The 23,134-nt window shown below is 31.9% G+C and overlaps 1 protein-coding gene across 1 annotated transcript; it reads right to left on the bottom strand.

Moving 5' to 3' along the window:
* Window positions 1–2,676: 2,676 nt before the first annotated feature.
* Window positions 2,677–22,832, bottom strand: LOC132560959 (ERO1-like protein beta). Its single transcript, XM_060225665.1, has 15 exons — window positions 22,707–22,832; window positions 21,238–21,357; window positions 15,060–15,143; window positions 14,506–14,544; window positions 13,292–13,365; window positions 12,550–12,623; window positions 11,935–12,055; window positions 11,288–11,331; window positions 6,356–6,448; window positions 5,569–5,735; window positions 5,172–5,248; window positions 4,653–4,722; window positions 4,006–4,092; window positions 3,318–3,457; window positions 2,677–2,728 (listed from the first exon to the last, which is right to left on the bottom strand). The coding sequence occupies exons 1-15, from the start codon at window positions 22,830–22,832 to the stop codon at window positions 2,677–2,679; spliced, it is 1,368 nt and encodes a 455-aa protein (XP_060081648.1).
* Between the last annotated feature and the right edge of the window lie 302 nt (window positions 22,833–23,134).

Raw genomic sequence — 23,134 nt, 5'->3', positions numbered from 1 at the left:
AGATTATTTTTTGTTATGTATGAAAATTATCAAAGATTTCCCACACAATAAATTGGTGACTACTGGAGAGGTGATATTTACAGGTTTAGGAGAACATTATATCAAAAAGATATTTATCAAAACAAAAATACACAAATATGTATCATTTCACACAATATTCCAGCACCAGTTGTAAACAAAATACAGTAAACATCTTAAACCCATTATCTATCTATAAACTATAGATATTCACATTATATATTAGAAAAACTTATTGTAGAACATCTTACTTAAATCTTCTTTGTATAGCTGAAGTTAATGTTTTTGTTTTCATAGTTTGTCAGTTTGAAAAATACCACGCAACCAAATTTTCAAAACTGTTTTCTCTTTCAAAATGATCTAACATATTTCCATAATTTATAGTGTTTTTAATTCTTGAAAATTTGCTTAATTCCAATAAATCAATATAAGTTTTAATTTCTTATATTTGAAATTTCTGATACATGCACATCTACTTGCATACAATTAAGCTATTAAGACTTTTATTTTGAAGTCTAATGGTCCGATCACAATATAACAGATCTGGAAGTATATTTTTCTATAAAGGGATTTCAAAGACAATGATTCAAGTATTCGAGGAATATAATCAGGAGAAAACAGATATGAAAATATTTTCTGAAATGTTTGTATATAAAATTATGGACAAAGAAGAGTTATTTGTAAATTGATGTCTAATATAACCACTGTCAAACTGTTAAAGAAATGGAAAACGCGATCTTTTAATAAGTACAGACTGTCTCTTGTATCAGAAAATACTGAAAAATAAAACAATATCACCCAAAAACAGTCAATATTGTCATTAAATTACCATCTAATGTCACATTACAGATTATATCATCTAATGTCACATTACAGATTACACCATCTAATGTCACATTACAGATTACATCATCTAATGTCACATTACAGATTACATCATCTAATGTCACATAACAGATTACATCATCTAATGTCACATCACAGATTATATCATCTAATGTCACATTACAGATTGCATCATCTAATGTCACATAACAGATTACACCATTTAATGTCACATTACAGATTACACCATTTAATGTCACATTACAGATTACACCATCTAATGTCACATTACAGATTACACCATCTAATGTCACATTACAGATTACATCATCTAATGTCACATAACAGATTACATCATCTAATGTCACATCACAGATTATATCATCTAATGTCACATTACAGATTACATCATCTAATGTCACATTACAGATTACACCATCTAATGTCACATTACAGATTACATCATCTAATGTCACATAACAGATTACACCATTTAATGTCACATTACAGATTACACCATTTAATGTCACATTACAGATTACATCATCTAATGTCACATTACAGATTACATCATCTAATGTCACATAACAGATTATATCATCTAATGTCACATTACAGATTACATCATCTAATGTCACATAACAGATTACACCATTTAATGTCACATAACAGATTACACCATTTAATGTCACATTACAGATTACACCATTTAATGTCACATAACAGATTACACCACTTAATGTCACATAACAGATTACACCATTTAATGTCACATCACAGATGATATCATCTAATGTCACATTACAGATTACACCATTTAATGTCACATTACAGATTATATCATCTAATGTCACATAACAGATTATATCATCTAATGTCACATTACAGATTACATCATCTAATGTCACATTACAGATTACATCATCTAATGTCACATAACAGATTATATCATCTAATGTCACATTACAGATTACATCATCTAATGTCACATAACAGATTACACCACTTAATGTCACATTACAGATTACACCATTTAATGTCACATCACAGATTACATCATCTAATGTCACATTACAGATTATATCATCTAATGTCACATAACAGATCACACCATTTAATGTCACATAACAGATTATATCATCTAATGTCACATTACAGATTACACCATTTAATGTCACATCACAGATTATATCATCTAATGTCACATTACAGATTATATCATCTAATGTCACATTACAGATTACATCATCTAATGTCACATAACAGATTACACCATTTAATTTCACACAACAGATTACATCATCTAATGTCACATTACAGATTACATCACATAGTTAACATCTATGGTCATAAGTTATTAAATATTCAATAACCTTTTCAAACTAAACCAACTTTGAAGAAATTATGAAGAATGACAATTGTATGATTGTAGTCAACACAACAATTTGCTGAAATTAATCAGATAAATATGATTTTTAAAGACTATCAGATAAAGGTTGTTTTTGTTTCTATAAGCATATCAAATTTCTATCTGGAGCCCTATATATATGACATGGTAGATTAATAAGTAAGCCTTGATTCTAAATCTCCGAAAGATTCACTGCGACAATAAAAATTACACAATGAGATTCCTACAGATAATCAAAAATACAAGAAATGTCACTCACCACAACTCCACCTTAAAATTGTTAACTTTCCTGCAGCACCAACTTTACTGAAAAGACAATCATATGTGCTTCATCTCCCTTAAAAGGAAATGACATTGCGTCTTACTAGAGTTACTACTTTAATAATGCTTTAAAACACAAATACAGTCACTTTAAAAAAGAAGGATCACTGCAGCATGCTTTTGAACATCTCAATTTCTTTAATACTGCTGGAAAGTCTGAAAGATAAAAGGAAGGTCATTTCAGTGAAACACTTATGTAAAAGCCAACCAAAATTAACTGCACACCAGTCAATAAACCAATCCCTTTTTCAAATAGGTTTTTTTTCATCATAATGGAATACATACATATAATGTATATATAATATAATATTTAACAGATAAAAAATGTCAATATTCTAAGACCAAAGTAACACCATTTCTTTGGTTATGACCATTAATGTTGACCAGACCATTACATGTATTATCATCAGGATTAGTTACATATTAGTACTGAGAAAAATAATCTGAAATATCATAGTAAATACAAGATTCCAGTCCTTAGACCAGTCAATCTTTTATTTTTTACCACTAGATAATCTGACAAGTTCTAACAGGTTCTTCAATTAAAAATGCTGTCAGAAAACTGAGCTTCCATTTAAACTCAAAAAACAAATCAGTTTAAGTGTCAGTTTGATCTTGTGGATTTTTCAGATAATAATATTGTAAAGAAACCATGTAAAAATCAAACATCCTGTACACATCTCAAATTGTAATAAATATGTGAGTGATTAATTCAAATATTGAATTATGACCAAAAATGATTTACCTGCCAAATGCATTGAAAAGGGAGACAATTTCAGTTCTCCTAAGTTGGAAATCTTGTTTCTGTAGTGCAGTTACAGTGGATAAAGGTCCTATAGAATCTCCAGAAAAAAGAATTTTCAGTGCTGTCCCCATTCCTTGTATCTGAAATATCAAACACAACACATGGCTATCTGTAGAGAGAATATACATGTTGTATATTTACATATCACTGGATATGTCCTATCATCCAGCGTCAACCTAACTGTGGTAACAAGGGACATCCCAACATTATATCAAAACAGTGCTCCCGGTTGATATAACAATCCAATGAAATTAGTTTGTTCCCAAACATAGAAACAAGAAAATCAAATGACTAGACTATGTTTCCTCAAATCAATCAAATGGAATGGTGTTGTACACATTTATGTCTCATAATATATTTGCAAACTTTGAAAGAAAAATAATTCTAAATCTATAATGTTCTTATCTCTCTCTTGTCATTTTGTTTTTTTTTTCAATTTATTTCTTTCTCAAAATGTTCACTTGGAGAAATTTCATAAAATTATTGACCTGGTTTGAGGTGAATGCAATAATTTAACAATCTTTGTAATGGATATTTCCCTCAGCCTCTGAAATTCTTAGTTTGATAAATCATTGAATTCACCTGGACAGGTAAGTAATTGTATATTTTCATCTTTACTATGTCATACCTGAACTTTTCCCCAGAGTTTACACTTGTCACAGCCTACACAGTCCATGATCCTGGAAATGTTGAGGAAATGGTTTCGGAATTCCTCCTGAAACAATAACACATGGAATCAGCAAGTTGTCACCTGCTGGTTGTGTGAAATATTTACAGCTGATCTACTGATATAAATCCATCATTTAGTTGCATTAGAATTCATTTTAAAGTATGGAAAATCTTAATCAACTCTTCACATCTGATACATTTGTGTCCTGGGAGGTTATCTATTTGGAATTTCATGCTAATGACAAACACCAATGGCCAAGGTCCCAAAGTTCATATGAAGAACCATGTCTACAGGATTTTACAAATTTGATCTCTCCTAAATCAAGATCATTCATCTGACCAAAGCTGATTCATATTTACACAGAGAAAATAATGACTAATTTTCAATACTCTTGACATTTTAGTTGTTCAGAAGAAGTTTTTTATGGCTATATCTGAAAGTCAGTATTATTTTTTTAGAATAAACATGGTAGTCCTACACCCTAACAAACCATGACCAATTACAGAAGAACAGAAGAATTACTCAAGAATAGGTGAAGAATTCAACAATTATCCAAGCAAATCAACATTAAACATAGAAATGTTTCGTTAATAAGGCTGTGTCACCTTGAGTTTTGAAGCTTCCATTGGTATTCCCTGAAACAATTTACTCTCATCAAACTGGTCTGGGAATGACCTGTAATGAAACAAAACACGGTTTTATATCAGATATGTTCAATTGTATAAAATGATTTGTTTTTGTATGCAAGTTAAGAGGTATTAAATTATATTGTTAAAATCTACTTTCTAATTTAACTTTAATACACACTAGGTCCCATATTACATAGCCAGATATATATTAACTGTTATTATGCTTGTAAATTATAAATTACTAGGACACTTTTTTGGAAATGATATTTGTCACAATGAAGTAAATGGTGTTAATATATCTGTCAAAGAAATCCTGAAAATTACCTTCCCATTAAAAAAAAATTTCATTGTATGAAATATTGCCCAGTGATTTTGACATTTGATTTTCAAAATGAGTACCCACATTATTTTCTAAAGCTGTGCACAGACATTGGGTTTTAATGAGTGCATATCACAACAAACTTGAGACCCTTAATTATTTTTTTTTAATCTTACTTCACAATTTTGATGAATTGTTTGATTCCTTTCTTCACATCCTCGTCACCTTCTGCATCACCAGTGAAAAATTCCTCCTGTTTGGTTACAAAGATGTTATTGTATGAAGATAATTTTCTCGGTTCTGATAGGTTCTAACAACTTCACTATCTGACTAAATGTGTTTTTAATAAAATAGTAAACAAGCTAGGTTTATACAAAGTTACACAGTATAAAGAATTTTATTTTCTGCAAAGCCTCATTTTCCCATCAACTGATGGTCCCTAATCAGAGGAAATGATCTATCCCCTTCGATCACAACTGAAGCTATTTGTAATAAGTCAGAAAATAACATATGGAAAGACAGAAAGACAAACAGACAAGAAGTCACAACTACCAGGGTAATCAACCAACAGACCTGTTCAAAATATGGTGCTGCCTTTGCAATAGCTCTCAACTCCACTAGGTAGGTAAAGTAAAGGTTTTTCAGGTATTGTGGTCCACGACCTTTGGTAGCATCAGGGTCAAACCTTCTGGTGAATTCCTTAAGGTTGGGGCCCCAGGAGGGAGCACTATACAGAGTAGCTGAAATTGGTAAAAACATGTAATAGAATGCATAACTCTCAATATTCTTTTACACAAACAAATATAAAATGTAGGTTTCATAAAACACAATTGTACAACAGTCTTTGGCAAAAAAGTTTCTTTTTTTTCTGTTAAAGAAATTTACACCTGAGTGGAACTGTTAATTAACTTCCAACTTTTCTGACACATGACTTATCTGACATCTAAATTATCTGACTCCTGGCTTTCCAGACCCCTGACTTTTTTGACACATGACTTTTTTGACACAGGACTTATCTGACACCTGATTTATCTAACTTCAGATATTTATTACATTCCTTAATCACATGTTATCATTATTGTATTATCAGGTGCCATTTTAAAATCCGCAAGCATTTCTTTTGTGCTCTACATTGTACTATAGGAAGTAGGTTGGAGGAGATTTATTCAAACATTTTACTTGTGAGGATGATGTGGCAACTAAAACTGAGGTAAATTCTCATCTGATCTGGGAACAAATATTCCTCAAAGTAAACTCCTGTAGTCCCAATGTAGGAAATGAGCCATATTTCTACAACAAAGTTTAAATCGTGGCTTTGGTCATTAATCACAATTAGATAACTCAAGGGAGACAACTTTACCTGGGAAGAGATACTTGGCACACAGATGAAGGTTTATACTGGTATGGAGGCCAGAAATGAGACGGTAGAATGCTCGCTTTTCAAGGCACATCTCTGTAAAACAGTACATTTCATCAATAGGTTTTGTCACATTGTTTCTATATCTCAGTCACAATTTTCACAAACATATATAGTATACACAGGTTTAGAAAGAAATGTTAACAATTAAAAAACATTTATACAAAAACATTTAACAAGAGATCTTAGAGGTATCTTGACAACCATCTTTGTATGATCTTTTTTAGAACATTATAAGCTGGATCTTTATACAACGACTTATTCTATTTCGTTAATGATGGTCTGAGCAGACATATCAAAATTTAATGAAAACAAACATCACTATCACAATGTTCACATGCACAACATGAGGAGATTTTTCACAATAACAGGTATAACAGTCCTTCCCCATAGAGAGTTGTATATGTAGGTGTTCTAACCCGCAATCAGTCTTCTGATATGTTTTACACATTCTTATCAGCATCAAAATCTCTTGACTATGCTTAATATATGAAATTTCAAAATTTATGTCTTGTTTTTTGGGTTTTTTTTTTTTTTTGTAGTACATTATACCAATGGCCTTTCTTTAGCCTCTAAGGCTCCTAAAAGAGACTAAATATAGACCTGACCTATTTTTTAAAATAAAATCAGAACCTATTTGTCTTTACCAGGTATGAGGTCATTGAATAATTCTAGACAAAATCTTATCATGTTTTTTCACAGCAGTCTTTAAAGAATGAATATTGAAAATATGATAAATTAACCAACTGATGAATCAATGATATTCCAATCTGGCACCAAGCCATCAGTTAATTAGGCTTATCAGGTAAAAAGTGAGGAAGAGAGAAAAAAAAATCACTCCACAGGAAATGTGTACTGTAGCATCTCTCATCTGTAATTGTCTCCATCTTCACATGAGACTTTGGTGAACCTCTGTATAAAGGCCACACAGATATACTTTTTTCACCTGATTGTAGTAGAACCTGTCTTGAGAAACCACCTCTAGGGAATTAAGGATTTTACTGAAGATAGGAAAGAATTACTGAAACTTTCAACAAGGGATATGAGGATTAAATACAACAACATGTGTTGTGTACTGCTTATAGACAATAAAGATTGATTACGACGTTCTATGTTAAATGTTTTGAAATACAAAATGTATTTCAATTGATTCAAATAAAGAAATTGTAAATTCCATAATATATATATTTGGTAGGGGGAAACACATTGACAGCAGGGATAAATATACTGATTGAAAGTGTTTTAATTAAAAGATAAAAAATACAATGAGACAATATTTCCTAGTTTTGATGGTTCCTTAATACAGGTTCTAATTAGTGACCCAATGTATTTGTCCACATGCCCCACATCATATAAAACCTTCAGTAGAAAACTTCCCACAAAGATGACTGGAAAAGATTTCATTTGGAACCAGTCATACCAAGCTTAATAATGCATGATATCATCAAATCTTCTACTAAATGTTATATTTTAACAACACTGATGACTTCCACACAGACATCGTCCATACTGCTCTTTCTATATTCGAGAATTTGATATAGTTTCCAGTATTGTGGTCCAAGGACAGCCATATTCTATACAACTACTGAATAGTTATTTAAAGACTCAAGATGCTGGCAGTGCTATAGGGTTCAAATATCTCAGCAGAGGTTAAGGTTCAAATGCTATCGATATGCTAGAACATACAGTTTATCAGAGGGGCTAAATTTTTTATTAGAAACTTTTTTCATAATCAGCCTCTGAAAGTATAGATTTAAAATCATAAACCAATCCCATGTAAAAATTACTACTTTTTTCAGAAATATTTACATAAAATGAACTTTGAAACTTTGATCTTATCATAAGATATCAAACTTGATACCAGTGGTTCCTCAAATAATTTTTCATCTGTACAAATGAATGAATTAAAAAGGAAGATACATGGTGACTACTGTGATGAGATAACAGCTGAAAGAGACAACAGGATGAGAACACAGACAGGACTTGTGTGACAATTTCTATTGTTGTTACCTTCTAACTCGCTTGCTGATGTATAATTGGGAAAAATCATAAAAAATATTTAAATTAATTAAAACTTGTAAAATTAAAAAACGAAAAAGAAAGTTACAACACATCATAAATAACTTTTGTGATTCTTAAGGTTAGAAATAGTGATATATTTTGTGCCCTTCAGGCCAGGAGAGTTACAAAACTGAAAAAAATATCTAATAAACATTAAAAGTATAAGGTATGGTTATATATTATGAAACAGCTCTCAATATTTAAAAAGCAACAAAGCTGATATTTTAAAAATAATTTTCTAAACCACACTACTTGGCTCATCCAAAAGTTAAGCAACTATACAGGTATATAAGCAAACCATCATTTCTTAAAAACAAGCAGTTATGGAATATACCTATGATGGATCAAATCACAAATCTGAAACATCTTTAAATGGTCAAAATCTTAACAGCATATGAAGTTTGAAATAATAAAATTAAACAATTACTTTCAGCACTGAAAACCAATATATGTGCAGTGTTAAATTTTGAAAAATAAATACGGTATTGACTTAAATTTAATTTTAACTCAGATCAACTTTATCTCTTAAATTGTATTTTGAAATGAAAGAACGATAAATTAAAAAAAAAAAAATTTAGAAATGAAATTCTTTAAGGTTGTATTCTTCTGAGAAGTTAAAAAAAATAGGTTTTTCAAAATGATCTAAATGACAAAATTTTCAAGGATACTTTTCATGCTTAAGAGAGAGGGGGGTCTCTGTGCTATAATTTTTGCAGTTTTCACCAAAATAGCTAGTTTTTCAAAGATCAAGAAACAAGCTGAAATATTTGTTTTTGGGTCCTCAAAATCCAGGAAAGTAGTTAAACAAGTCAGAATTCACAAATTTGAAATCAGTGATTTGTGGTGATAATTCATGCTAAATTTAGTTGAAATCTACCCAAGACTTCCAGAGTCCTGCTCCAGAGAAATACCTTAGCAACTGGAAAATGTTGAAATTGTTGACACTATTAACGAAATCACACTGTCAACTATGGCATAAAAAAAATCAGTCTACAGGCAAAAATACTTCAAAGCATTATGAAAATTGCCCCTTTGAGTTTATAAGTACAACTATTGCTAACAAAGTGACAAGAACACAAAAGTCAAAGATATTTCATGTCTTACTTCCAGTCAAATGTCAGAAGAATACATCCTTAAATTTATAATTACTTTAAAATACTTTAATCAATAGTTCAAATTTGTCTTTCATCCATTTTCTCCATTATAAATCAGCAATATAATAAAACATTTGATAAGTTTATGGAGCCAGGGTCTACACCACAGAATGTTTACCAGACTGTCCTGTCATCACTAGAGCTATGGAACGTGTAAAATAAAGTAGATTGAGAAATACAGATCTACAGAACACACTAAGTGTATAGGTAGATAAACTGCTGTGTACAAGTATCTTATCTGTAAACATCAAGACATCATGTAAAAATATATATCAATATCCTGTTTACAATACATATATCTACAGGGGTATATATGGCACAAGTACAACTTTCTGTATATCAAACAGAAAAAGGGCAGTTGGAGCGCACTATGTTCACACATCTGCCTTTCACCTGGGTGTCCAGAGTTCAATTTCCAGAAGAGATGTTAAAAGGTATGGAGTCACCTGCCCAACCACATGGATTTTCCCCGAGTGGTCCAGTTACCCCCCACAATAAGACCCCTCACACTTCTATCTGGGCCAACAAGAGTGATCGATAAATGCTTAAAACTTGTTTCATACTCATAATCAAATGAATTTAATCCTTTTAACACACATTTTCTTTTTTCTCTCAGAAAAACTATTGTTGTTTTTCTCATAATAATCAAATAAAAAAATACCTTACAGCTTTTGTAGGTATCATTTGTAATTAACTTAACACACAAGACAACAAAATTCCGAATAACATATCTGAAAATTTTAGAATAGTACTTAAAACAAGATTAGCCACTGCAGTTTTTCTACCTATATCATGGGTCAACGTAGATAGAGTTTACTTTGGCAATAAAAAGAGGATACCATTATCAGGTGACTACATTATGTAGTTATATCATAGAAGTGTGCACAAAACTTTTTCGCAACGAAAAAATGAGAGGAAGCAAATTTAAACAAACATCCATATCTAAAGGGAACGGTTACTATAGAAACACTTTGTCCTTATAGTTTTTTCTATGGCCTTCCAGAAAATAAAACAGTCTGCGTATATCATTTACCTTTAAAGTAAGCTGGTTTTCAGGAACAACAAAACTTTTTATTAATATCAAAGATTTCTTGACATATCAGATTCATGTACAAACAAGCATCATGTACCAGTATTCCACTGTTCAATAATCTAAGGAAATTGACAGGTTGCTGAATTTGTCATTGAAAATACAGACTAGATATGATTACCTCATAGGCAATCCATTACAATATTAAGTATATATCAATTATATAGTCTATCAATAGGGAATTTATGTCTTCTGATACTTGATACTTCAAATATCATTTACATAATATTTATTCCCTGTTTTGTAGTTCTTCTAATCATTAACCGAAGAGAAATAAAACCTGAAAACTACCAGTAATATTTTGCAAGATTTCATAGGCGTCTCTACAATTTCACTATTAGTAGATATATTCTACTTTGTTAGATGTGAAAATTAAAAATACATTGTATTAGACTGAGTATTTCATTGTATTTTAATATATTAGTGACAATAATTGCATTACCAGGTATATAGTGGTAGCCAATCAAAGTGTTAGAGTTTGAGAACACAAAATGTACATATTCAACAGTACACAACACATAGAAGTCTAGTAATAGAACACATACCTAACCCAGACAGGAAGTAACTTACCAGCCAAAGACTGTTGAGAACCATATCGAAATTTTCCATCGGGCCTAAAAACAACAAATTGATAATCATAAATATTTCTGATACTGTGGTACAATGTCTAGATAAGGACAATAAGTAAAACAGTTTTCCATTTAACATTGATATTTTCATGACAAAAAATATATCAAATGAAAACAATTAAAGCAAATTAAAGTTTCCTGCAAAATAAGCTACTTTGCTCCATCATGTTATAAAAAGTTTCTTATAGATTTCTGAACAAAAATAAAGACTTAAAACAATAAAAAAAATTCTTTCTTACTTTTGATATGAATAAATTGATTTTTATAGAATCATATATCTGTTGATAGAATGTCTTTAAGAATTAAAATCCTTGCCCTTTATGAATATAGACATTTGGTTTTCACTACCAATGTGGTGACTCTAGCACTGTTGTAATCCTTGCATGATATTATGAGAGTTAGTGTGGAAATCTTTTATGTGATGGTCAGCAACAGTTTCTAAGGTTATACAGTCATTAAGCATTTATGTTGCTATAGTAACCCCTAAAAATGTCTCCGAAGGACAGCACTTCATGGAATTCTCCTCTAAAATAAAGCTATCTAACGATCCAAGTCAGAATCGTGTTGATTAATGTAAACTGAACTTACTTGAAGCAGTTTTCCTCGTAAATGCTCCTCCAGATCCTGTGAGGACTCACTCCCTTGTAGCCAGTGTAACGCTCTGGGTTCAACAGGAGGTCAACATATTCCATATCAGCAGATTTATCATCTACAAGGGACAAGCTTGGCACAATTAACTTAAACTTGGTTATGATGACCACATTTATAAAATTGAACTTGTCTATTGATACAAGATTTCTACAGTTAAAATCTAACAGAGACAAGATTTTTTTAGCTAATGATAAACCTGTCTACAGAGACCAAATCTGTCTGCAGAGACCAGTTTGTAAAGTTAAACCTGTCATCAGAGACCAGAGTTCTACAGTTAAAATCTAATAGAGACAAGATTTTTATAGCTAATGATAAACCTGTCTACAGAGACCAAATCTGTCTGCAGAGACCAGTTTGTAAAGTTAAACCTGTCATCAGAGACCAGAGTTCTACAGTTAAAATCTAATAGAGACAAGATTTTTATACTTGAACCTGTCTACAGAGACCAAATGTACAAGTTCATAATGCCCTTGGAGAACATATTGGGTTTTTTATGTGGAATCTATATATGGAATTATCTATTTTCTGTGACTAAATTTTTCTTGATCATACCATCCAGTTCACAAAATGTCTGCAGTTTGTCGTCATGTTTAGTCCAGTTCTGGAATGCAGCTTTACTCTCTGCACTGAAATATACAGGTACAATAAACTTATGTCAAAGGAAAGGCATTTCTATTAGAATTTGTAACACAAAAAAGGAATGTTATTGAATGTTTCCTCTTCCATTCTTTGACTAAAATATCCAAATCAGTCAAAAACTGCTTTATATATATCAAATACCGCTGAGCTTTTATGAAACAAGAAATGAATTTTAAAAAAAATCTTTGATTTTTTTGCTACATCTCATAATCTACCAAATATTGAAGTTTTCTCACACAGAACATCACCAAAAGAATCCAAATTTTTAATTTAATTCTGATTTCAGTTGTACACCATTGGATGTATCTATACACCTGTATGTTGTAAATATCACAGTCAGAAAGTTATTGTACAATTACAGGTACAATGACTTCTGAAAATTGGTTAAAATTGCACAGATTAGCTATTTCCGAAACTTATCTGGTAATACTGGGATTGAACACATTAACAACTTCAAACTAGAAAAAACTTCAGTAAAACTTGATGAAATGTTTAAGGAATACCCTGTAAAGCAATCAGCTGATCTGGTCATGGTGATCATATTTTAATTTCTTGGTTTTGAGTTTTCAATGTGCTGTAGAAAATGTTCTATTTTGAGGGTGGAGGAGCATGTGGGTTGTGAGGGGATTTGTTCTTTAATTTTGTGGTATCATACCTGATAGTTGAATTCAAGGCCCCTAACTCTCTTTCTTCGTCACAAGTGTGTTCATCTTGGGCCTCAGCAGTGTACTGTGAACAAAGGACAAACAATACTTACAATGAACATGTATTTAAAAACAAAAACACATGTTTTGTAAATTGTAGATAAAAACCTAATGCTATTTTTGGTCCTGTCATAAACCAACCTCCTGAGTTAATAAGGAAGAATTCATGTGTTTGACTTCTCGGCTTACTACAGAGAAAAAATGGCAAGAGTTTCCATGCAAGTCTCCTACAGAAATTAAGTTTCTAGGTTTAATGCTGTTATCTAAGCATGTATAGTTTAAGGCTAACCAATGTTTATATCATACATTCCCTAAGTTGAAAGTCATTACAATATAAAGTTGTGGTAGTTAATTGATTTGGTGATGCCATACCTACCTACTGTGTATGAAAGACTTGTATCTATACACCACTGCATAGGTATGCTTATATCATACAGTAAAAACCATGTTTCTAATCTACATATTGATTTCTATATTCCGTGTAGAAGTACTTTTAAACCTCGACAGAAGAAAGCAAATCCCCGTCTATAAAAAATCTAAGACAAATAAAAAATACCTACATACATGAAATAAATTAGTTTGTTGACTTTCACATTCTACACACAAAAATTTCACAGCACACTGTAGCATAAAGCTTCATTGTTGTGCTTGGACGCTACAGCTGTAAGTGTAATACAGCTTAGTGTATCAACTTTATATATCATTAATACTTAATACACACATATGTTACAAACAAATCATTATCGTCCGTCATGGTCTTTTGTACCTTTTTATAACAAATAATCTGCACCGTTCACACCTCCACATCTACATAACTACATAGAAATGAACAGGCTAATGGTATTCATTCTCCAAGAAAGATTTGTAAAGAAAAAAAATGTCGCCAACATCTGTAGTGTTGGAGATTTTGTTTACTCCCTATCAGAGGATTATAAAATATGGATGAATAACTGATAAGGAATGAAAGAGCAATACAAAATTAATTTTGACAAAATAAAACACACTTTGGAAACAACTAAAGTATGAAGCCAGTTTCAAAACCAAACTGATACCAAGAATTGATCGTGCATTTTCATTTCTATATAAATTACTCTATATTAGTTCTAATCAATTTTAGATCAAATTAGCTCATTTGCCTTGTTTTTTGAAGAAATACAAAACTTACTTTATCAGCACCAATCTTCAGTCCTTCAGGTATTTGGTCCTGTGGTAGGTAAAAAACACTTGTGACTTCATGATCATATGTAGATCATTACTACATATATTAGCATATAACTATGTCAATTTTTACATTTTTTGCTTAAATTACATGATGTGGTATGTATAATAGACAAATTGTGATTTATTGATAAACCTACTTGCTCAAACTTTTGTGCATTCTGTGATATTCTTAATTATGTATCTGTGATAAATGTATGAAAATCTTATGATTATGTTGTGAACAATCCTGTATTTTGACATATACCATGTTTTACCCTGTGGAAGATTAGTCTCGCCTAAACAGGTTCTTAAATCCTCATGAAATAAGTCTATTATTATTATTATTATTATTATTACAATTTGTGAAAGATTCTATAAAAAATAAACCAAGGGTCTTAACTCTGTACAACATTAACCACAGACCAGACTTTAGCACAGGTAGTAACATAATACTTAGTCATCAGGCATATTCATTGGTGTGGAAGAATGAGGAGGCAAGGTGAGAAAACGAGATCTTACCTCCTCACAGGTCGATACACTACAGTCCTTCATTGCACAACGGCTGTCATCAGTCCAGAACGGACATTGTTTCTTCAGATTTACCTAGGAATGAAAACAAAACCTGAAAATTAACTTACTAAAAAATATATAAATAATTTTAAATGAGAATCAAAGTTGAACATTTATCATATGCATCTTTTATAGTGAAAACAACCTGAAAGAGTTAGATTTCATGGAAAAACAGGATTTTTGTTCTTTTTTTTTTGCATTTAAAGAAATACATACAGAAACTTTTTGTGGTTCCTGGTACAACAGATGCTTTTTATGTGAAAGGTGTCTGTTAGAATAAAACATATGATCTTATCTCTGTGGTAAGACTTATGGGCACTTCGTATATCTTGAGTATGATAGCTAATAAAATTTGACCACTTTACTACTGCTGAATAAACCAGAACCCTTGTCATTAACAGAGATATGACATATCCTTGAAATTATATATACCCCACAGGAGAATATAGATCTCTGATATATTCTAAATAAAGCACATGACTGGCAGTATGATAGAACTGACATCATCAGCAGGAAGGATGCACAGTAATCCTGACATCAATCGTATCTGTAGATTCTGAAGGTAGATATAATTAAATCTCCTGGGTATATAGATCACTGAATCTAGGAATTTATTTTCCTTTTAAAAACAAATGTGATGGATGACATTGTCGTTCCATGTAATGTACCATGTAAATGTCAGTGATATTGATCATGTTGAACTCTATATCAAATATTCTGTAAATACCGACCCATCTGAGCTACTTAAAAAGTGCTGATGTGGCTTATTGTTCAGCAATTAATATGTTTTCTTAGGAAAGATCTAAATGTAATGTTTTGCAAAAGCATTGAGTCAAAGAGTTTGATATTTTCCCTTAATTGTCCCTAGTTTCTGCAGCCTAAGAGTGCTATAAAATTATGAAGCAGATACACTGCCATCTCTTACAAAAAAGAGTACCCAGGGCAGAACAATATACACTTGTCACATGTAAAAGAGAAAAATCATGATCCAAAATGGTTGGAGGGAAAACAGTGCAATGCCTTAAGGATAAATTGAAGCATATCAAGTTTTAAAAGAATTGATGGAGACGTAAAAAAATCTCTGGACAATCTGAAGGAGGATATATTTGAACAAGATTAAACTGTTAAAAAAAAGGCCAATAGTTCTTCCCGAAATTATAAAATCTCCATGTCATCAAGAAAAATATCATTTCATGTAATGGTTAAAAAGCCTACCAAGTTTCAGAGAAATTTGTGAAAAACCGAGGAAGTAGATCTCCATACAAAAATAAACTGCTAAAAAACAAGAGCAATAATAATTGTACAACCCTCTGTCTTATATAGATATGCTCTTTAAACAACGAATGATTCCACTTACTTAAAAATTTCATGTTTCATGAATGGACATCATGGAAAAAACTTTGTTTTAGATTGAGTGTGTTTTATACACTTCTAGTTACATTTCTATGCTGTCTGAATATTCAGTCATTTCTAGTATCCAGTTTGACCACTTCTTTGGTGTGGTAAACCCCTGTTAAATTTAGTGCTGATAACATCATGCAAGGCAGCTCATTTTATATATGTGAACATATGATGGCGGGCAGAAATGACAGCGACAGTAGTGACACAGTCAGTAAAATCCTGTTTTTCACCGCCGGATTTTGTTATGGGTGTTCATATATTATTTTGTGACTATAAGCTAATTCAGAATTACCAAATACAAAATTTAAGTAACATTATTCACCAATCAATTCAGGGTGAAAGCCATTTTTCTTTACAGGCAACAGTGTTTTGTGCACATGTGTTATCATATATGACACAAAACTTGACATGTCCAGACTGGTGATCAACAGATAAGGATTTCCTTTTTTGTAATTATTGATTAACTTCTTTATGTGCATTTTTCAGCAAAACCAAACGTCAATGTTGACAAAGCAATACACTTGATAGATATTTGCAATAATAAACAAGGGGCCCATGGTATTAACAGTCATCTGACTATAAAGACCTATATATGAGAGGCCAAATAGGTGTAAAATGAGTTGCTCAACTACTCTAACAAAGAAGATAATATTGATTCATAAAAACATTTTCTCCAAACATGAAATCTTATTCTTAATAAATGCTACTACACAAATACCATTACTCTTAACCTACTGCTAGTTGAAAAAGAAATTTCAAGATCTCTACTCACTTAAACTGAGATATCTTGAATATAGGTCAAGGTCAATTATTTGAACAATATGGTAGCCCTTCATCCACTTATATCAAAGAACTAATATCAACAGCCTGGACCTTTTTCATTGAGAAGAAGTTGTTTAAAGATTTTGACAAATTTGACACTTGTGACCCTGAAAGCATGTCAAGGTCATTTATATAAACAAACTTGTTAGCCCTACATCCTAGCATGCCACAGGCCTAATATCAACATCCTGGGCATTTTACTTATTGAGAAGACATTGTTTAAAGATTTTAACATATTTCACCCCTGTGACCTTGAAAGTGAGCCAAGGTCATTCATATAAAAACACTTGGTAGCCCTTAATCCCATCATGCTACAAGTCCAATATCAGCAACCTGGGCCTTTTGGTTGTTGAGAAGAAGTCATTTGAATGGAAAGTTTACTCACGGCAGATGAAACACGATGGTCATCTTGACCATCTGACCTATAAAATCAGTGAGAATAAAGTAATCCTTTTACCATAATGTCACTTTAAATAATTTTGATATTTCACTGTTGTATGACCACATTTAAACTTAAACATAAACAGCAGTGATGGCCCAGATATCATGGACTTGATTAGCTACATAACATGATCACCACACAGCTGTCAATGTGTGCTGATTGACTTCACCTGTTGCAGGTCTCAGCCCATGGCTACTTCAATCTAACACAATGATTTAAGACCTAAATACGAGTTTTCACAGTGAAAGAGGGCTATGAACATGTGTATAGTTACTATTTCTCCCTAAGGCATGTCGGAATCAAGTGGAAATCATGTGAATAAGCTAATAATCATCATCATTATTATTTATGAGCTACTTCTGTTGAGCTGTTTATATTTGGTGCTAAGTTACCAAATGTGACCTTTGACCATCTAATCTTGACAAATGACCACCAAACTCTCATAAAGTTTAGAATTACACACATTGAGAAGCTATTGGTATGAATATGCAACAAGTCTGTTGTAGGGTTCATGAAATAACAACTCTCCAATGTTTCACTGGGTGGTGGTAGGGGAGGGGATGATAAATGGAAATCACTTCTGTAATCAAAGGATAAAGTGGGCACCTGAGTAAAATTACTGCCCCATCCTGAGATACGTTTGATGACTCTGATCAGCAAAAAATCTTAACAGGTTATAATGCTGATAATTGATGCTGATAAAGCACAATTTTTGATGTAATGAAAACAAAATGTGTATTTGATTTTTATGTCACTCAGTAACTAAAGTAAAGAATGCTGAACATTATTTTTCTCAATTTTGTGAATTTACGTAACTGGAACTGACCGAATTACAAAGTGAGAAAGAAACTGTAATACAGCATGTATATGCAACTGTTGAATATTTAAGCACAAACATCATGTATATATAGACACCTTGATTATATAATTTTGGCAACGTCAGTGGACTAGATGATACCACAATTTGCATTCACATAAAATCTCTTACATAGATACAAAACTTTTTAAGTTGTCTGACAATCCAGACAAATTCTTTGTCATATGCAATATGACGAGTGCCTTGTTACATGTAGAATACAGAGACAACACTAATTTTGTGTGTCTTGAATGTTTATATTTCAATGCATCAAACCTTATACTTTTTATAAATCTCTCCGAAAAACAGCTCCAAGATGAGGAATGGTGTAATTATCTAAATTTACTGGATGTCAATGGAAAACATATCCATTGTACCCTGTAATTCATACTGTTCAGGTGTTCCGCCCTTATCCTTTTAATATCAGGTAGTCATGCTTATTCAAGTAGCTTCATATTTCCAGTTGCAAAATCTGGCAGTTTAACATGACCATTATCTTTCCCTAGTCTTGTGTATGTATTAGACACATATGCATAACATTGTATAAAAGTAGAAAGCTACTCGGCTAGTGTGGGAAATCACCTTTAATCAAGTGGTAGAGTGCCTGGTTAGAGACTAAAGGGCCATCAGTTAAAACCCTTGCAGGGGATGTGAACTTTTCATTACTCCCTTTATGTACACATGACCAGGTGTCACTCTCTGAGATGCCCCTTTTTGGACCTCTTACTAATTCATTTGTTTATTGGATGATGCAACTTTTAGCTATTGTATCCATTATACCTGTCACCAGCAAGTCATATAATTGAACACTTCTCTATTTACATAATCCAAACCACATTAAACCTATTCACTACATCAAATAATGAGTCTTTGTTCAAAAATATCTTGAATCTAGAAACATCTATTTTCTAAGTTCATTTAAAGAACATTATTTATGCCCATTATAAAAAATAAACTAGAGTTGATATGGTTACGCCCAGAAGTAATGACATGTAATAAAGTTCATAGCAGGGCTAAATAGCTATAGAGAAAATATTTAACATGAAAATAAAGAACCTTTTTATTTATTCATGCTGACCGATGACAATTTTATGGTAGAACGCATTTAACAAAATAGAGTATGGAAAGTATGGTAAGTTGTTACACACAATTTTTATAAAACCTGCAGCTGTCACTCATTTTTTAACTGTAAAAATCTTAGATACCTGTACCGGTTTCCGGACCCATAACTAATTCATTTATACATAAGGCCATAAATTCTTTAAATTGAAAACTGTTTTATTAACCCATGAATCAAAATTCATCAATACAATAGCTAGATACAAACATTTAAGAGTTGAGTATACACTATGTCTTGAATCTAATATGTTCTATATTGAAAATCTAGATCAAATTAATCTTATATCCTGAATGTCCCATTACCAATATAATATAAAAAAAACATGTAACTGGAGAGTATCTGATATCTACAGACATACTTAATAAATTTATAAAATGGCTACTGAAACCATTATATCACTCACATTTCATCTCCCTCAAAAGATCAATGTTAAAAGATTTAACACAATAAACTCAGTACACTAAAATATTCATCATAAGATCTTCATGATATCAATGTGTTTCACTTAACGTTTGTTTGTCAGGTTTATTGCCCCAAGGAAAGCCAGGGTGATTTTTAGGTGGAGTATCCTTGTACCAGCTGGAGAATACCTCAATGAACATCATTATGGAGGCCCATTGCATATCATTCACAGTAATTGAGGTCAAGTGTCTCCAACCATGACAAAACTTCAACAGTACAGAATGATCTGTATTTTCAGTTTCCCCAAGAAACACACAGAACTGAGTATGGATTAACAACACATCCTCTGATTTTCACCTGGTGTTGCAAATTCTGATGCACTATTGTCCCCTATATTTCCCTTAATTTATCATCATATCACTTTAACATTTAATAATAAGATATATATCACAAAGGTATCAAATCACCCTCAGAAGGTCATCATCATATATTACTGTACATTACCGGTAAATCATATTTACGCCAAACGATCATCCTAATATTACATCATATCACCCTCATGAATTATCATACCACATAAAGACCATCATATCACCCTCATGGATTTATCATATCACCCTCATGGATTATCATATCACCCTCATGAATTATCATATCACCCTCATGGATTATCATATCACCCTCATGAATTATCATATCACCCTCATGGATTATCATATCACCCTCATGAATTATCATATCACCCTCATGGATTATCATATCACCCTCATGGATTATCATATCACCCTCATGGATTATCATATCACCCTCATGAATTATCATATCACATAAAGATCATCATTTCACAGTCATAGAATTATATTATATTCTCAGGAATTAAATGATCTTGCAAATGTTTGATTTAATTTCAAATGAACAAATGTGCTTTATATTGGATAAAATAAAATATGGGTATGAATTTAATATTGTGAGTTAATGAATGAAGCTCACATTAGGAATAAATGTTCTTTCAGGTCAACATGAGTTATTACTTTCCAATTGCTTCCTGAAAACAAATATTAGTCTGGTATTTAAATGGACTTACCTTGAAGTATCTAAAGTAATCTTTCTGTAGTAAGCTTTGGAGGACTGGAAATATCTTCTCATTGTTCAAAGTGTCCAGGTTTTCTACCTTACAAGTGCAGTCGTCCACTTCACCATTCAGCTTAACATAAGATAATACTGCTATTATCATATATGACAAAAACTGTGATTTAAAGTCAAAATTCAACAATATCATATCAGTTTTAAAAACAATAACAACAAAAAACAAATGTAATTAATATTTTCAAAAAATCTATTGTAAAATTGTAGTTTGTATGACCTAGTTTTCATTGCAATATCATTATCATTTTAAAAACTAAACTGACCTAGCATATAGCAGCACAGCCTAAAAAGCCATATGTATTATGTATACCGAATTGAATCCAAGGCTGAAGGCGTTAATATTCATGATGCTACTCCATAATTTTAAAATTTAGATTTCATAATTACCTCCCTCTCTCCTACCCAGTTCACATCTTGTAGTTTGATGATAATTATGTTATGCAGTGTGTGCATGGAACCATAAACAATAAATATTTAATGCCTGTTCTAAGTTTATACATGTACATATATATATATATGTCTCTAGAGTGACAATCCAAGGCTCTACCAGCTGAGCAAAAGAAGTATGTTCTATACATAAGTTGAGTGACAGAGACCCTTTTACTCTAGGGCACAAACCATGACCCTTTCCATCTACATTACTTTCTGGGGGATCTCCCTGTTTTTTCTACTAGACACTATAAATATCACAACAACTCTCTGGAATTTTGTTGTGCACCAATGTAATAGAACAGGTAAAAACACATTCCTGTGCACTAACAAGAATGGAACCTGGGTCTCCCAGGCAATGAAGCATGCTCTGTCAGCTCATATACGGAACCTGTACTCAACACTAAGTACAAGCCACAACCACACGCTCCTTATACATATACATGTACATGTATGTATACTAAGGAGCTGTCAACAGTGAATGCCCTAAAGAGTTGGGCTTAGTGTATAATTTCTATTGCATCAATCTCTGAAAAGATGACAGTTACAATAAGATACAGATTATATCTGTGGTGTGTAAATTTCCTCAGTCTATTTTTCACTACATGTATTATGTATACTCAGTATTGATACTTTGCAGTTAAGCTATAATAATTATTACAGTGTATGATCTTAAAACACATAAAATCTTACTATGTAATCCATGTCAATTTGTCACATATGAAACCAGAAACAAAACTAAAATGATTACGATGGCGTTTCCTGTGGGATATTTCGATTACAGCTGATTGAATAAAAATGACTTTTAAAAATACACATTTCGGTCATTTCTGTAGATACTTTTTTTTGAAAAAGAGTGATTCACTGGTCCATTTTTTATGTTTGGTTGCAATTCACCGACGTAGCGTAACTAGCGAAATATGATTCAAGCATAAGCAGAAATAGCACAGGTAAATAAACAGTAACATGAATTCTTACCTTGCAAAAACAGGCGTTTGAATCATTTTGCTTTTCAGGGTTTGTTTGAATAGATAAACTAGCTGTTAAGATAAACACAACATACTGCAAAAAAATGCAGATCCCTTTCCTGCGTTGATAAGTCATGTTCTCGTCACATATTTACGCAAGAATACCGGTTTATCAATGTTTTGAGAGAGCCGAACAACACCTAAAGGAAATCCTTACGAAAATGACAGCGATGTAGGTCGCTAGTTATCCTGTCTTGAACTTATATAAAAGTATACAACAAGGTAATTCCTAAGTTTATCACTTTCTTTAATATCTATCACTGCCAATACGTGTTATTTTGTATCATATGTTGGTAAAAATAAAACGCGCATTAATAAAAGAGGCAGTGCTTAAAGTATACGTGGCGCAACTATATTCGAAACGAGGCGGGGATTCCC

This window comes from Ylistrum balloti, unplaced genomic scaffold (assembly GCF_031769215.1).
Source record: "Ylistrum balloti isolate Yb309-2 unplaced genomic scaffold, AGI_CSIRO_Ybal_v1 Utg371132, whole genome shotgun sequence".
NCBI classification, from domain to species: Eukaryota; Metazoa; Mollusca; class Bivalvia; order Pectinida; family Pectinidae; genus Ylistrum; species Ylistrum balloti.
The sequence above is the reverse complement of the archived record's forward strand: the minus strand, read 5'-3'. Positions and strand labels throughout refer to the sequence as shown.

Excerpts from the sequence above, each read along its gene's own strand:
- LOC132560959 (XM_060225665.1), bottom strand. The coding sequence starts at position 22,832 with ATGACTTATCAACGCAGGAAAGGGATCTGCATTTTTTTGCAGTATGTT. Across the intron at positions 21,358-22,706 it reads CAAACGCCTGTTTTTGCAAG|CTGAATGGTGAAGTGGACGA; the intron begins GTAAGAATTCAT and ends TCTTATGTTAAG. Across the intron at positions 15,144-21,237 it reads ATTACTTTAGATACTTCAAG|GTAAATCTGAAGAAACAATG; the intron begins GTAAGTCCATTT and ends TTTCATTCCTAG.